The sequence below is a fragment of the Oppia nitens genome, unplaced genomic scaffold (assembly GCF_028296485.1).
Source record: "Oppia nitens isolate AA-2021 unplaced genomic scaffold, nextdenovo-longstitch-racon4-pilon3 scaffold25_pilon_pilon_pilon, whole genome shotgun sequence".
Lineage (NCBI taxonomy): Eukaryota > Metazoa > Arthropoda > Arachnida > Sarcoptiformes > Oppiidae > Oppia > Oppia nitens.
In genome coordinates, this window is record NW_026533205.1 from 1,215,908 (window position 1) to 1,232,045 (window position 16,138).

Below are 16,138 nucleotides of genomic sequence, written 5' to 3' on the forward strand. Positions count from 1 at the left end.
GTTGTAATAATTCCATTGAATTGGGTTTTTATTATTATTATTACTAGTTTTGTGATAACATTTCCACATTAGGTTCGGTATGTATAACAACAAGAATATAAAGGGAATCCATATGAACCATGTGTTTAACATACATGTGCTTAGATTGGGTGCTAATGTATACCATGATATTTGTGGTAACTTTATATCAAAAAAAAAAAAAAATTATTATTATAGTCCTATTTATGTTTATATATATATAATATGTTTATATCTATTGTAATTAGTTATTGTTTCTTATTAAATGTTATTTTTTAATTAAAAAAAAGTAATATACAGTTAATTTTTTTAAAATCAAAATTTTTTTTTAATTAAGTTAATTACTATGTTTTATCTAAAGGTTGGCAAATATATTGCAACAATAATAGATAATAAAAAATAAACAAGATAAAATTATTTCATATATATATATAACCTCCTATGTCTAGACAATAACTAATAAAAACAATACAATAGGAAACACATTGACCTTTCTCAATTTATAAAAAAAATTATAATTACAACATAATAATTAATTAGATTAAATTAAATTAATACAATAAATATATGATATAATATTGATTATCAATTGTTTAATGTGATTGTTTATGTGATAATAATTTTTTATTAAATAAACATAATTATAAAGTTTATTAATAACAAAAAAATTAGGTATATAATTTTTATTTTTTAAAAATTAAATCAATAAAAAAATTTTATATAAAAAATATTTACCCATAGTTGATCATTGCATATATTTTCCAACATTATTATTATTATTTTATTTCAAAAATTTTTGTAATATTTCCTGTAATATAATAATAATTATTTAATTACAAAATAAAACACAAAAATATATTTATTATATTATTTCTACAAAAAATATTCTGTTTATTATTATTAATAATATATACTTTATATATATATATATATATAATAATTACTGTCAATAATATATGTTATGTGTTATGTATTATCAATATTATCAATGGTTTTATTAATTGACAGAATTATATGATAATAATAATAATAAGCAATAAATAATTATAATTACAATTGAAAACAAATATTATATATTTTATTTTGATTTTGATTTGTTATTATTATTATATTATTGTTATTTTAATTAAACAATATATTTATATATATATTACAAATTAAATAAATATAAAAATAAATAAAAAAAAATATGAGGATTAGATAATATAAAAAAACAATATATACATCCTATTATTATTATTATATAAGGAATTTGTAAATATTTACAATAATATGCAATAATAATAAATTCAATGCAATTTTATCGCAAATAAAATATATACACAAAACAATAGTATTATATTGTGTGCGCCATCTATTATATTATTATTATTATTAGCTAGTATATTATAGCTAGATACATTTATTATTATTATTGTTATTAGTTTGTAACTAAGCAAAAAGAAAATTAAATGATCTAGCTAAAAGTTTATTTTTTACAACAATTAAATAATAATAATATTGTCTAATCATATATACGGTTAATGTATGATTAAAAACTATTGATAACTAATTATTGCTGTATTAATTGTGTGTATGTGTGTGTATGTGTGTGTATGTGTGTGTATGTGTGTGTATGTGTGTGTATGTGTGTGTATGTGTGTGTATGTGTGTGTATGTGTGTGTATGTGTGTGTGTGTATGTGTGTGTATGTGTGTGTATATGTGTGTATATATGTGTGTATATGTGTGTGTATGTGTGTGTATGTGTCTGTATGCGTGTGTATGTGTGTGTATTTGTGTGTATGTGTGTGTATTGTGTGTGTGTATGTATGTGTGTGTGTCTATGAGTGTGTTAGTAGCGGCGCCTTGTGTTTACCACTTGACTGTATAGCAATCAATAGTATTGAATGTTTGAATTTAAAGTTATATAGTTTTGAAAATAAAATTTGTATGTAAAGTATATGTACAGTAAAGTAATATATAATTAATTATATGTAATATAAAGTATTATTAATAATATTATTATATTATTAAAAAACAGTAAAATTTTTTAAAAAATAAATAAATCAAATATTAATTATACTTACAATTTTTAGGGGACAGTCAACTAGGGGACAGTTGGACACCAGTACTGTACTAATAATTATTATTAGTTATAAAAAAAATTAAATAAAAGTTTATAATAAATGTTTATTAGAAAAAATAAATAAAATAAAACTCTAAACGTTTACTGATATCTATAAACTGTTTTTTTATATATAAAAAAATTAATTTATGTTTTGTCATTAATTTTTTTTTATATACAGTATAATATAATTGGTTAGTAATTTAATTTAATATATATTTTTTTAATGTTTCAATAAAGTTATCAAGATATATTTATCAAAAAAAAAAATTATAATATTTGATTATAACTGATTTGATTAAATTATTGCATTATTAGTAAAAATTATTTATTAAATTTAAATAAAACTAATAAAAAAAAATGATAAAATAAACACAAACTAATAAAATGATTTATAAATAAATAGTAATAATAAAAAAGTTTTATTAATAAATAAGATAAACAAATAACTAAATCAAAAAAAAATTCTCAATAATTATGTTATTCACTGATAAAACTTATAGAAAATTTTGTTTATTTTTTTTTAAACAAAATAATCTTAAAAATTTTATTTTAATTTAATCATAATGTAATAATTTTATAATAATTATGATCATTATTACTATTAAAAAAAATATTAATCAATCAATTTTTATCATTAATCAATTAAATCAGTTTTTTTTATTTAGTATGAAATTATTATTATTATTCAAATAATTTGCTTTTTTTTATAAACATATATTTATTGTATGATGTATTTTGTATGAAATATATATATTTTTATAGCTAAAAATATATTTATATATTTATGAATCAATATATTTGATTTAATGTCACTAACATTAGAAATCTAAATGATTTTTATTATTTTATTATTAATTTATTTTATGATTTAATTAGCATTTAATTATTTGTTTACTGATTCATATTATTAATACTGTAGTTGTTTTAACAGTATTTTTCAAAAGGATTAATAAATTATATATATATATATATTTATATTTATATATTTATTATTTTTATTTTATTAGACAATAGCAAATAGTAATAGTGTAGTTAATATATACTGTATATAATTAATTAATGTAATATAATTTATTTAAAACAAAAATAATAAATTAAAATTTATTATATCAATCAAAATCGTGTACCTTATTATACAGCAAAAAAAAATGACACTTAAATTAATAACAAAAAATGTATATATATATAATAATTGTATTATATTTATAAATAAAGAAAATTTTTAATTAAAATAAATTAATAAATTGCTAACAATAGTATGCAATACATAAAAATTTGTTTGTTTTAGTTTTGTTAAACTATTAAATACTATTAAATAATAATACAGATAACTATTGTTTTTTTTTCAACAAAAAAAAATCTTTAATAATTAATTTTTTTAAAAAGTTATTATTAATAAATACTATGTAAATATACTAAAATAAATTATTATTTTAAAAAAACAAACAAAATAATCTAACAATTAATTAAATACATTTAGTTTATAACTAAAGTACTCAAAAAAATGTTAGGGTATACGGTATTTGTTGTTTAATATATATATATATATATATACTGTATATTATGCAATAATTTTCTTTTGAAAATATAGTGATAAAAAACAATTTTGATAAACAATTTTATGACTATATTTTTATGTCAAAAGTTTTTATTTCAAAAAAATATAAACTTTTTTTTATTTGTTTATTTATGACAAAAAAAATGTTTACCACTAATACTGTAATCAATTAAACAATGCAATACTTTTATGTAATAATAATAATAATAATAATAATAATAATCAGTTATATTTACTTTATTAATAATTAATATAAATAATAATAATAATTTTAATGTAAACATAAAAATATTGCATTTAGTTTTAATCATAAAAAAATATGAAATAACAAAATAATAATAATAATAATAATAATAATAATAATAACAACAAAAATAATCTTTAAGTGATTTTTACGACATATATATAAATTGGTTTTTAAATAGAAATTATTAATTATATATCAATATATATACAGTAATTAATGTTATATTGAAATACTAAAAATAAAACTTATTATATATATATATAAATATATTAAACTATTTTATTTAAATATATCAATAGTTATTATTTTTTTTAATAAAAAAATTATAATTAAATATTTTATACACAGTTTTATTTTTGAAAACTTTTTATTATATAATAATTATAATTATTTTTTTGTTATTAAAAATTATAAAATATGTTACAATTTTTATATAACAATTTGCTAACAAATCCGCTAATAATTGCCATAATTTGCAGTTTGTATGCAATCTATAGGTTAGTAGAAAATTTAAAAATAATTTTTTATATTAATTTTTTTTGTAAATTTTTATTTTTAGTTTTTGTTTATAATTTTTTTTATATTTAATTTGCTTATTTGTTACATGTTAGTTAGTTAATTAGTTAGTTAGTTAATTAGTAATTAGTTTATTAATATATTTTAATAACTAATATTTTTTTTAAAAAAATAAAAAACTTTCCATGTTAATTATTTTTTTAAAAAATCATTCTATAATTTAAAAAAATATTTTTTTTAGAAAATTAAAACTCATTTTTTCACGTAAATGTTTTTAATAATAAAAATAATTACTAACCGTCAATAGTTACGTTTAAATTGATGTTTATTATTTTAAACAAAAATTATTGCAAAAGTTTTACAATATCTACTATTTTATTATTTTTTTGATAATCATATTTACGTCAATTAATATATTTTTTTAATGTATTACCGAAATATAATAAGGTATATAAATATATACAATATTTTTTGTTTTTTAAATTTAAAGTTATGTAATACTTTTATGTAATAATAATAATAATAATAATAATAATAATAATAATAATAATAATAATAATAATAATAATAATAATAATAATAATAATAATAATAATAATAATAATAATAATAATAATAATAGATCATACATCAGGAACCAATCAAAGACCCATTACCATACTATAGATACGAGCCCACATAATAATAATAATAATAATAATAATAATAATAATAATAATAATAATAATAATAATAATAATAATAATAATAATAATAATAATAATAATAATAATAATAATAATAATAATAATAATAATAATAATAATAATAATAATAATAATAATAATAATAATAATAATAATAATAATAATAATAATAATAATAATAATAATAATAATAATAATAATAATAATAATAATAATAATAATAATAATAATAATAATAATAATAATAATAATAATAATAATAATAATAATAATAATAATAATAATAATAATAATAATAATAATAATAATAATAATAATAATAATAATAATAATAATAATAATAATAATAATAATAATAATAATAATAATAATAATAATAATAATAATAATAATAATAATAATAATAATAATAATAATAATAATAATAATAATAATAATAATAATAATAATAATAATAATAATAATAATAATAATAATAATAATAATAATAATAATAATAATAATAATAATAATAATAATAATAATAATAATAATAATAATAATAATAATAATAATAATAATAATAATAATAATAATAATAATAATAATAATAATAATAATAATAATAATAATAATAATAATAATAATAATAATAATAATAATAATAATAATAATAATAATAATAATAATAATAATAATAATAATAATAATAATAATAATAATAATAATAATAATCAATTATATTTATTTCTAATTAATAATTAATAATATTTTTTTAATGTAAATAAAGATATTGCATTTTGTGTTAGTCATAAAAAATATGAAATAACAAAATAATTAAAAAAAACAACAAAAATAATCTTTAAGTGATTTTTATGATATATATATAAATTGGTTTTTATAGAAATTATTAATTATATATCGATATATAGTAATTAACGTTATATTGAAATACTAAATAAAACTAATTATATATATATATAAATATATTAAACTATTTTATTTAATTTTTTTTAAATAAATTATAATTGAATATATTATACACAGTTTTTTTTCTGAAAACTTTTTATTATATAATAATTATAATTATTTTTTGTTATTTAAAAATATGTTACAATTTTTATATAACAATTTGCTAATAAATTCGCTAACAATTGCAATAATATGTAGTTTGTATGCAATCTACAGGTTAGTAGAAAAGTTAAAAATAATTTTTATATTTTTTTTGTTTGAAAATTTTTTATTTTTTTTATATATAATTTACTTATTTGTTATATGTTTTATTTGCTTTAATTACTATTACTATCACTAATTATAATATATAATGTAATATATTTTAATTATAATAATAATAATAATATAAATTGCAATATTGAAAAATAAGTTAAAATAATTTCTAAATAAAAAACAAAAACAAAAATTCAATAGAAATGTTTACAAATGTTTTATATATAACTTTTTATTGTGAATTATTTATGATTACATTTAAAAAATTAGATATAATTTATCAATTTTTGTTGTTTTTTTAGAAAAAAATAAAATAATAATTTATCTTAATTTAGAAATGTTGCAATTTTTTAAATAAAAAAATAATTTATTTAATATCATATAAATTGATATGTAATTAGAAAAATTTTAGTTTATAAAATTTATATAAACTTAATATATCAATATATTTACTATTTAGTTATTATAAATTATATTGATAATCTAATATATATATATATAGTAAAATATATATAACTTATAAATTACTAATTTTATTTTTTTATATAAAAAATATGTTAAAAATTTTAAATAATTTATTAATTATTGCTATAATAATAATAATAAGCAGTTTGTATGCAATTTACAGGTTTGTTATGAAAATATTTTTTTTGAGACAATATATATTAAGTAAAATAATTATTACATAATTTTTTCATGTATTTATATATAATTTTTGGTCACAATTAGATACTATGCCTCAAAATATACCTATTGGGAGACACAGGGTGTTAGGACAGCGCCGTTTGGCTATTGGCAGCGCCTGTATAAGCGATGGTTCAAATGGGAACAGGAATTGTACGGCCGGTACGGCAAATGTTTCGGCGTCTACGAGTCTACCCGACCGGTACTATATCTGGCCGACCCGGACCTCATACGGGATGTTTTGGTCAAAGATTTTCATATATTTACTAACAGACGGGTATGTAATCTAAATATAATATATAAATAAATTATTTAAAAAAAATAGTTTTTATTTAATTTAATTAGTAATTTATTTGTTGTTCACATATTTATTATGTGTTTTTGTTGTTGAAATATTGTATTATAATTATTAGTAAATTTTAGTAAAAAAAACTTATTTTTTTAGAAAAAACTATAATTATAACGATAGTAAATAATTTAGTTAAACAATAATTTTATCTCAAAAAAAAATAAATAAAATAAATCTTTTTTATATATATATAATTTTTATTTAAAAATTAAATAAATTAAAATAATTTTAGTATTGAATATATTGATATAGATATATATATTAATAATATAAAGTTATAAAACAATAATATATAATCTAACTGTTATTATTACTAATAAAAACTAACTGATTATTATTATTAATAATTTTGTTTAAATTAACATTTTTTTGAAATAGAAATTAAATTATTTATTATTTTTTCAAAGATTTTTAAATTTATTTATGATATTATTTTATAATTAATTAATTAATTTTTGTTATTTGTTAGGATATATCAACCGGTCTACTAATGGACAAAATATTACCCAATTTGAAAAGTGAAAACTGGAAACGGGTTAGGACAGTCGTATCGCCTACGTTTACATTGGGAAAGTTACGCAAAATGTTGCCATTGATTGGCGACTGTCTGAAAACGTTGGACAGAAATTTGGATACCGCAGCCAAAACTACTACTAACCGGGTGGTTGGCTATGATATGAAACGGCTATTTTGCGCCTACAGTATGGAAGTCATACTACAGGTACAGTACTATCGTTAGGATAGGAAATATTTTTAAAAAATATCAATTTACTTTTTAATTAATTATTATTACAATTTTTGATATAATAATTTTTAGTAGGCATAGTTTAATTTTTTTTTTTTGAAAATAAACAATAAAAAATAATTTAGCTAGCTAGTTAGTTAGTTAATCTAATATATTATTTTTATATTTTTTATAGTTTAATTTTTTTTAAAAACAATAAACAAATAATAATTTAGCTAGCTAGTTTATCTAAAATGTTATTGTTATTGATTTTTTTTTAAAAATTGCATACCATTAGTTTTATTAGGTATAGATTAATTTTTTAAAATTATTTAGCTAGCTAATTAGTTAGTTAGTTTATCTAAATTATTATTATCAATATTATTGATTTTTTAAAAAAAATTACATAGAAAAAAATTTAGTAGATATAGTTTAATTTAAAAAAAACAATAAAATAAATAATTTAGCTATCTAGTTAGTTTATCTAAAATATTATTATATTTTTAGTATTTTATACAATTTTTATATAGTTTATTTTTTTAAAAGAAAATAATAATCAATAATAATTTAGCTAGCTAGTTTATCTAATATATTTATATACAAGATTATTATCTATTATACATACATATATACTATATATATATATATATATATAGGTATCGTTTGGCATTAAAGTCGATGCCATGATGGACGCCGACAACCCTATCATAGTCAACGCTTGTAAACTACTTAGTCATGAATTTGGTCCCATGTTATACCTCCTGATGTTTGTCCCACGATTGGCCCACTTGATGAAACTGTCGATTTTCGATACCCAGGTCATTGAATTTTTTCACCAACTATCCCTTCAGGTTATTGAGGAAAGGCGTCAAAAATCACTGACCGAAAGTCCCGGTACTGCACCCAAACGGGTCGACTTATTGCAGCTAATGCTTGACTCTATCAATGATGATAGTACTGGTAGTAGTGGTAGTACTGGTAGTACTGGTAGTACTGGACCCGAGTTCGCCACCCATTCAGATGATAAAGTGGATGAAAAATACAGAGAGTATAGTAGTAGTAGTAGTAGTAATGGTCGTAATAATAGTAGTAATACTACTAATAATAACAACAACAATAATAAAACGGATAGTTTTAAAAAATGTATGTTTTTTTTGTTTGGAAAAAAACAAAACAAAAATTTTTAACTTAAAAAAAATTTTAATAATAATTTTTTTTTTGTATTTTTTTGTATTATTTTGTATTTTTTGTATTTTTTGTATTTTTTGTATTTTTTGTATTTTTTGTATTTTTTGTATTTTTTGTATTTTTTGTATTTTTTGTATTTTTTTTGTATTTTTTTGTTGTTTTATGTTTCATGTTTTAATAGATCTAACAAACGATGAACTAATAGCTTCGTGTGTCGTGTTTTTTGTGGCCGGCTTTGAAAATATCATAACAACCCTATCGAATGCCACACATTTGTTGGCCGCGAATCCCGATTGTCAGCAGCGGCTGTACGATGAAGTGGCCGACTATTTTCGCGGCCAACACGACCGCCAATCGGACGTACGGTTTATTTTTTATGTTGTTGTTGTTGTTGTGAAAATAGCTACATAAGCGCTAACATTATCACTATATATATATATATATATATATATATATATATATGTATACTATTTTTATATAGGAATCGATAGCCGATTACGAAACCTTACATTCACTGAAATATTTGGACGCCGTTATCAAAGAAACACTGCGTTTATATCCTAACTCTATAGCACTGGAACGGGAGGCTAGCGATGACTATCAGTTAGGAGGACCTGATAATGGCATTCAGATCCGGAAAGGCCAACTGATTCATATACTAACCTATTCTATACATCACGATCCGGCCAACTATCCCGAACCGTATCGGTTTCGACCGGAAAGATTTCTACCCGAAAATCAGACACACCATCCCTATACTTACCTGCCGTTTGGTGGCGGACCTCGAAATTGTATTGGTATGCGATTGGCACAGATGATTGTCAAACAAGCACTGGTCAATGCTGTCCATAAATATAGCTTTCATGACACTGGGGTAGGTGTATAGGTGCACACATACATACACATACACATACACATACACATACACATACACATACACATACACATACACATACACATACACATACACATACACATACACATACACATACACATACACATACACATACACATACACATACACATACACATACACATACACATACACATACACATACACATACACATACACATACACATACACATACACATACACATACACATACACATACACATACACATACACATACACATACACATACACATACACATACACATACACATACACATACACATACACATACACATACACATACACATACACATACACATACACATACACATACACATACACATACACATACACATACACATACACATACACATACACATACACACATAGAATCATAAAATATAAATTCAATGATAACTTATTTTTTGAAAAAATAAATAAATATTATTTTTTTTTTTGGTTTTTCAGAAACCACTGGAGTTTTACAAATATCAAGTGTTTGGTATAATGACACCCAAAGAGGTTTTTGTTAGGGTTGAGAAACGCCAGTAAAATAAATCAAATAATGGCAACCAATGGCAATAAATTAATTAAAATTATTTTGATTTTTTTGTTTGTTAACATTATTAGATTTTTAGACAACAACAAAATTAATTAATTAATTATGTTTTAGTAAACAGTAGTGTGTAGTAAAGCAAATGTTAATATCAATAACAAACAAAAATATAATTATTAAAAAGTTTTTTATTAATAATAATTAAATTATCTAATTATGCTTAAAGTATTGTACTAACTATTTTACTTGTTTAAAAGTCAAATCATAGAAATTATAGTTAATTTCAATTATAGTTTGTAAAATTTATTAAAAAATTTATTAAAATAATTATTTTTAAAAATTTATATATATATACTTACGTAATTATAAAATCTAAAATCAATTATTAATATTACTTTAATTTTTATTTAAATTTTAATTAAATCTTATGCAAATTGAATATAAATAAAAATTAATAAAAAATATTTTTTTTATATACAGAATATACAGTATATATATATTATATATATATATTAATCAAGAATTTATTACAAGTATACTATTGTTTTGTTTTTTTAGATATTATTTTTTTAAAAAAATTTATTCAAATATATATTAATATATATCTAACAATAAAATTAATTATAGTAATAATAATACAGTAAATATAATAAGCTATTAAAAAAACATTAATTATTATATAATATTTTTTTTAAATATAATTTCTGGTTTAATTATTTATTTATTTTTTGATTATAATATATGCATATAATATTAATTAATATATACAATATATATATATATATATACTGTATATTACAGTTTATAAAATTTATATTTTAATTAAATAACAAGTTTACAAATGAACTGCAAATAATAGTAAAGTTTTTAAAACAGTTTAAAGTTTAATAAATATTTTTTATTATTAGATATGAATATATATGAAAAATATTTATTAAAAATTATAATATCTAAAAAAATAACTATTAATAATATTTTAATTAAAATCATAATAATTTCAATTCATATAACACCGGCATCTTTGGCCAGTGAGTAGAAAATGGTTGTCCTGTCGTCAAGCAGTTTGTCGGGTGAGTCAAACTCGGCTACCCGTCCATCGCTTAGGACTAACACCCGATCGTAATCAAGGATTGTATTGATTCGGTGGGCAATCGTTAAGACAGTACACGACTTAAACTCCTGTCTAATAGTTTGCTGAATGAGTGCATCGGTCTCGACATCGACGGCAGCCGTGGCCTCATCGAGGATAAGGATAGACGTGTGTCGGAGTAGAGCCCGAGCCAGACATACAAGTTGTCGCTGACCGACACTCATGTTATCACCCGATTCGGTAACCGGATGGTCGAGACCGGCATCAGTCGACAGTACAAACTCTTTGAGATGCGACTGTTCTAACACTGACCAGAGATCGTCGTCGGAAAACTTGTCGAACGGATCCAAATTTGAGCGAATAGTTCCCGAAAACAGTACCGGTTCTTGTGGTATAATAGTCAACCGCGACCTCAGCTCGTGTAGACCTAATTGACTGATATCTATGCCATCGATAACTATACGACCCATTGCTGGCTCAATAAGTCGAAACAATGCCAGTGTTAGCGATGACTTTCCAGCACCGGTTCGGCCAACAATACCGATCTATTAATATATATATATATATACAGTATATTAGAGACATAGCAAAAAATATGTGATACCTATTACTTATATATTTTTTAACACTATAGCCTACCATTTCTCCAGATTTGATATCAATATCGATACCTTTGATAACTAAATCCAAGCCCTGTCTATAGCGAGTACCGTATCCATCAAAACGGACACAACCTTTTTCTGGCCAGTTATCTGGCAATTTGGTAGCCGATTGCCAGTCGGCTTCTGTATTCAAACCGCAATATTCATCAATCCGTTCAAACGATACCAGATTTGCCTGGGTTTGAGCCAATGAATCGATAAAAAACTCCAAAATACCGGTCAATGTTATGGCATTTGCCAGCGAGAGTCCAATGTCGGCACCGGTCAGCCTATCCTTATTGATAACACCAAAAACGGCAGCAAACAGTACAAGTATACTGCTTAGCACTTGTAGACGCGTTAATAGCCAACTGTTGGCCACAATATACGGATACAAACATTTTGAATTGTTGTCAATCCTATTATCCGATTCCCGTATAAACCTATCCCTACAATCATAGGCCCTAATACTGGATAAGCCGTTAAGTGTTTCCTCTAAATGTGAATTAATTGGCGATCGACTGATAGACTCTAAACTATAAAATATCAAACAATATATTTATATATATATTAATAATAATTATTGTAATAATAATAATATTTATTATTATGTTTTATAACATTTAGTTTATTATAATTTTTTTTGCATACCGTCTCAATTGACACGATGCTTTTATATAAATGTTCTAGATAAAAAAAAATAAATTTAAAATAAATAGTTAGTTATTAAAAATTAATTAATTAATTAAATGTCATATTTTTTGTGTGTGTATGTGTTTTACTATACATATAAATACCTGTAGAAAATAGTAGACAACGACAGTCACTGCCAATGGTATCAAAAACATTGGCGTCAGTATTGAAATCGACACAACAATACCAATACATTGTAGACAATAATCTAATACTTGACTATTGAAATATTATTTAATTAATTAATTACTTAATTATATATATATATATACTGTATATTATATATATATATATATACTGTATATTATATATATATATATATATATATACTGTATATTATATATATATATATATATATATACTGTATTATATATATATATATATTAAAGGGTTGCCGAAAATTGGTGGGGAAACCCATAACTTTTTGGCTTTACCCACCGGATGGGTGAGAGGGGGTAAATCATACAAACATCTAGATTTCTGGTGGGGAGTGGGGGTGGGGGTTAGATAACCTTGCCCTACCTCTACCCTAACCCCACCTGATATATGTATGTACTGTATATATATAATATTTATATATAATTGAATTACCTGAACATAACTGGCAAATGTATGTCAATCAGATACATATCCTTATTGAAACGATTCAATAGACGACCCAATGGTGTCGTATCGAAAAACTCCATGGGTGCGTGCATAACACGTGCCAACAGTTTACGATGCAATCGGATACAGGTGCGTATAATGCTTATGGCGTACACAAATCGGTAGACTGTTTGCAGAATAAACTGACCAAGTATCAATGCGCCAAATATTAACATATAAAATAGTGAACTACGGGTATCCAAACCGGTGGCAACCTGTTTGGACCAGTAGGCCAGCCAAAAGTTTATGCCGTAGTTGACAGCAGTGTTCAATGTGAGCACCGGTAGGCAAATTAGCAGAAACATTATGTTAATGGATCGGACATATTTGATAAATATCTGTATTGTAATTAAATTAAATAAATAAATAATAATAAAATAATAATAATTAAAAAATAATAATTAAAAAAAATAATAATAATAAATAATAATAATAATAAAATATTATACCTTCATAGTTATTAGCCCACTTTGGGCACCCTCCTCATCAATTAATTGTGCATGTTCATTATTATTATTATTGGCAACTATATTGTCACTATTATTATTATTATTAAATTGTTCAATACTAATTTCACCATCATCATTATTGGCAATAATATTTTTATTATTATTATTATTATTATTAAAAACAGTTGTCTCCAAACTATCGTTCCGTTTACTATCTTCATCATCATTATTATTATCATCGACCCGTTCACTAAAATATTGATTAATTAATTGTTGAAAATAATTACTATCGCGTAATAGCTGTCCGTAAGTACCGGTAGATATAATTTTGCCATTTTTCAGTACAACTATTAGATCGCAATCGGCTAACATAAACAATTGATTTGTGACCAACAATCGGGTTTTTGAACCTAAAATACCGGTTTTCGAGTCCAATACTTCAGTCATCAAATGTTTGCCCACATGACTGTCCACTAAAATATTAAATATACAAAAATAAATAAATAAATTATTTTAAATCTAATATTAGTTAAATACCTGCAGAAAGTGGATCGTCGAGTAGGTATAGATCGGCACCGGAATAGACGGCTCGGCCTAAACTAAGTCTCTGTTTTTGACCGCCACTCAGATTAATACCTTTCTCACCAATTTCTGTCTGGTCTCCGCCGGCCAGTTGTCTTAAGTCAGGTCTGAGAGCACAGCTATCTATCACCCGGTCATACAGTTCCTCATCGAACGGCTTTCCAAACATAATATTCTGTTTGATGGTTGCATTCTGTATCCATGCCTGTTGTGGAACGTATGCCATATTAACACCCGGTCTAACATTGACTGTCCCGTCAATCAGTTCCATATCGCCGATAATGGCCGACAGCAGTGAACTTTTACCAGAGCCGACATCGCCTACTATGGCTACAAACATACCGTCCCGGATATGCAAATCTATTTGATTTAATGTATAGTCCTTTATAACATCATCGTCACCAATGGTTTCACCGTTAGGTGTGTCCCACGAAAGTGTTGCCCCATTTATATCAATCATATTATTATTATTGCTATCAGTATTATTGGTCACATAGTTGTTATGTTCATCTAAATTGAGAAATTCATTGAAACGATTGAACGATACGTACATCTAAATTGAAAAAATTAAAAAAAATTTTGTTAGTTAACAAATTAACAAATTAATATTTTTTATTATTATTATAAACTATATGTGTGTTTAATTAGTATAACATATATAACTAACTAAAAAAAAAATTTATGATACATACAATGCCAGCGGTATTATAAACATATGATAACTTCGATAGGATTTCCTTAAACACTGACATCAATGATATGGAGAAAAATATTTTCTCAGCACTTAATTGTTGGCAAATTTCAGTCCCAAATATAGACTGAATATAACTAAATGACATATCAATGGACACATGTATGACATTATAAACAATAAGGCAAACACATAGTACAGGTGTTTGGCTTTAAGTAACTCCTGGTCACGTAATTTGGTTATAATATTCATAAACGGTTGTTCCCACGCGTATAACTAAAATAAAAATAAATAATAATTAATTAATTAATTAAAAATAATAATAACAAATAATGATAATAATTAAATTAATAAAAATAATTAAATTAATAAAAATAATTAAATTAATAAAAATAATTAAATTAATAAAAATAATTAAATTAATAAAAATAATTAAATTAATAAAAAAATAATAAATTAATAAAAATAATTAATATTTAATAATAATATTAATTTATATTTAATAATAATAATAATTAAGATTTAATAATAATAATTATTAATAAAAAGTAATAAATTAATAAAAAAATAATAATAATCTAAATTAATAATTAATTACAACTAATTATTTTTAT

General features: G+C 21.5%; 2 protein-coding genes across 2 annotated transcripts; one reads left to right on the top strand and one right to left on the bottom strand.

Moving 5' to 3' along the window:
• Positions 1-4,358: 4,358 nt before the first annotated feature.
• On the top strand, positions 4,359-10,909 carry LOC128954160 (cytochrome P450 3A13-like; the record flags this gene model as incomplete). Its single annotated transcript, XM_054299730.1, has 7 exons — positions 4,359-4,429; positions 7,070-7,301; positions 7,843-8,094; positions 8,754-9,240; positions 9,467-9,645; positions 9,767-10,159; positions 10,646-10,909. Coding segments are annotated over 7 exons (1,698 nt in total), but the record flags the coding sequence as incomplete, so codon positions are not given.
• An 826-nt stretch (positions 10,910-11,735) lies between these two features.
• Positions 11,736-15,713, bottom strand: LOC128954161 (ATP-binding cassette sub-family C member 2-like). Its single transcript, XM_054299731.1, has 8 exons — positions 15,526-15,713; positions 14,789-15,386; positions 14,252-14,724; positions 13,749-14,140; positions 13,262-13,376; positions 13,116-13,150; positions 12,463-13,000; positions 11,736-12,368 (listed from the first exon to the last, which is right to left on the bottom strand). Exons 1-8 carry the CDS (start codon positions 15,670-15,672, stop codon positions 11,736-11,738), a joined length of 2,931 nt encoding a protein of 976 aa, XP_054155706.1. The 5' UTR covers positions 15,673-15,713.
• Positions 15,714-16,138: the final 425 nt, after the last annotated feature.

Excerpts from the sequence above, each read along its gene's own strand:
- LOC128954161 (XM_054299731.1), bottom strand. The coding sequence starts at position 15,672 with ATGTCATTTAGTTATATTCAGTCTATATTTGGGACTGAAATTTGCCAA. Across the intron at positions 13,377-13,748 it reads CATTTGCCAGTTATGTTCAG|TCAAGTATTAGATTATTGTC; the intron begins GTAATTCAATTA and ends ATATTTCAATAG. Across the intron at positions 13,001-13,115 it reads GCATCGTGTCAATTGAGACG|TTTAGAGTCTATCAGTCGAT; the intron begins GTATGCAAAAAA and ends GATATTTTATAG.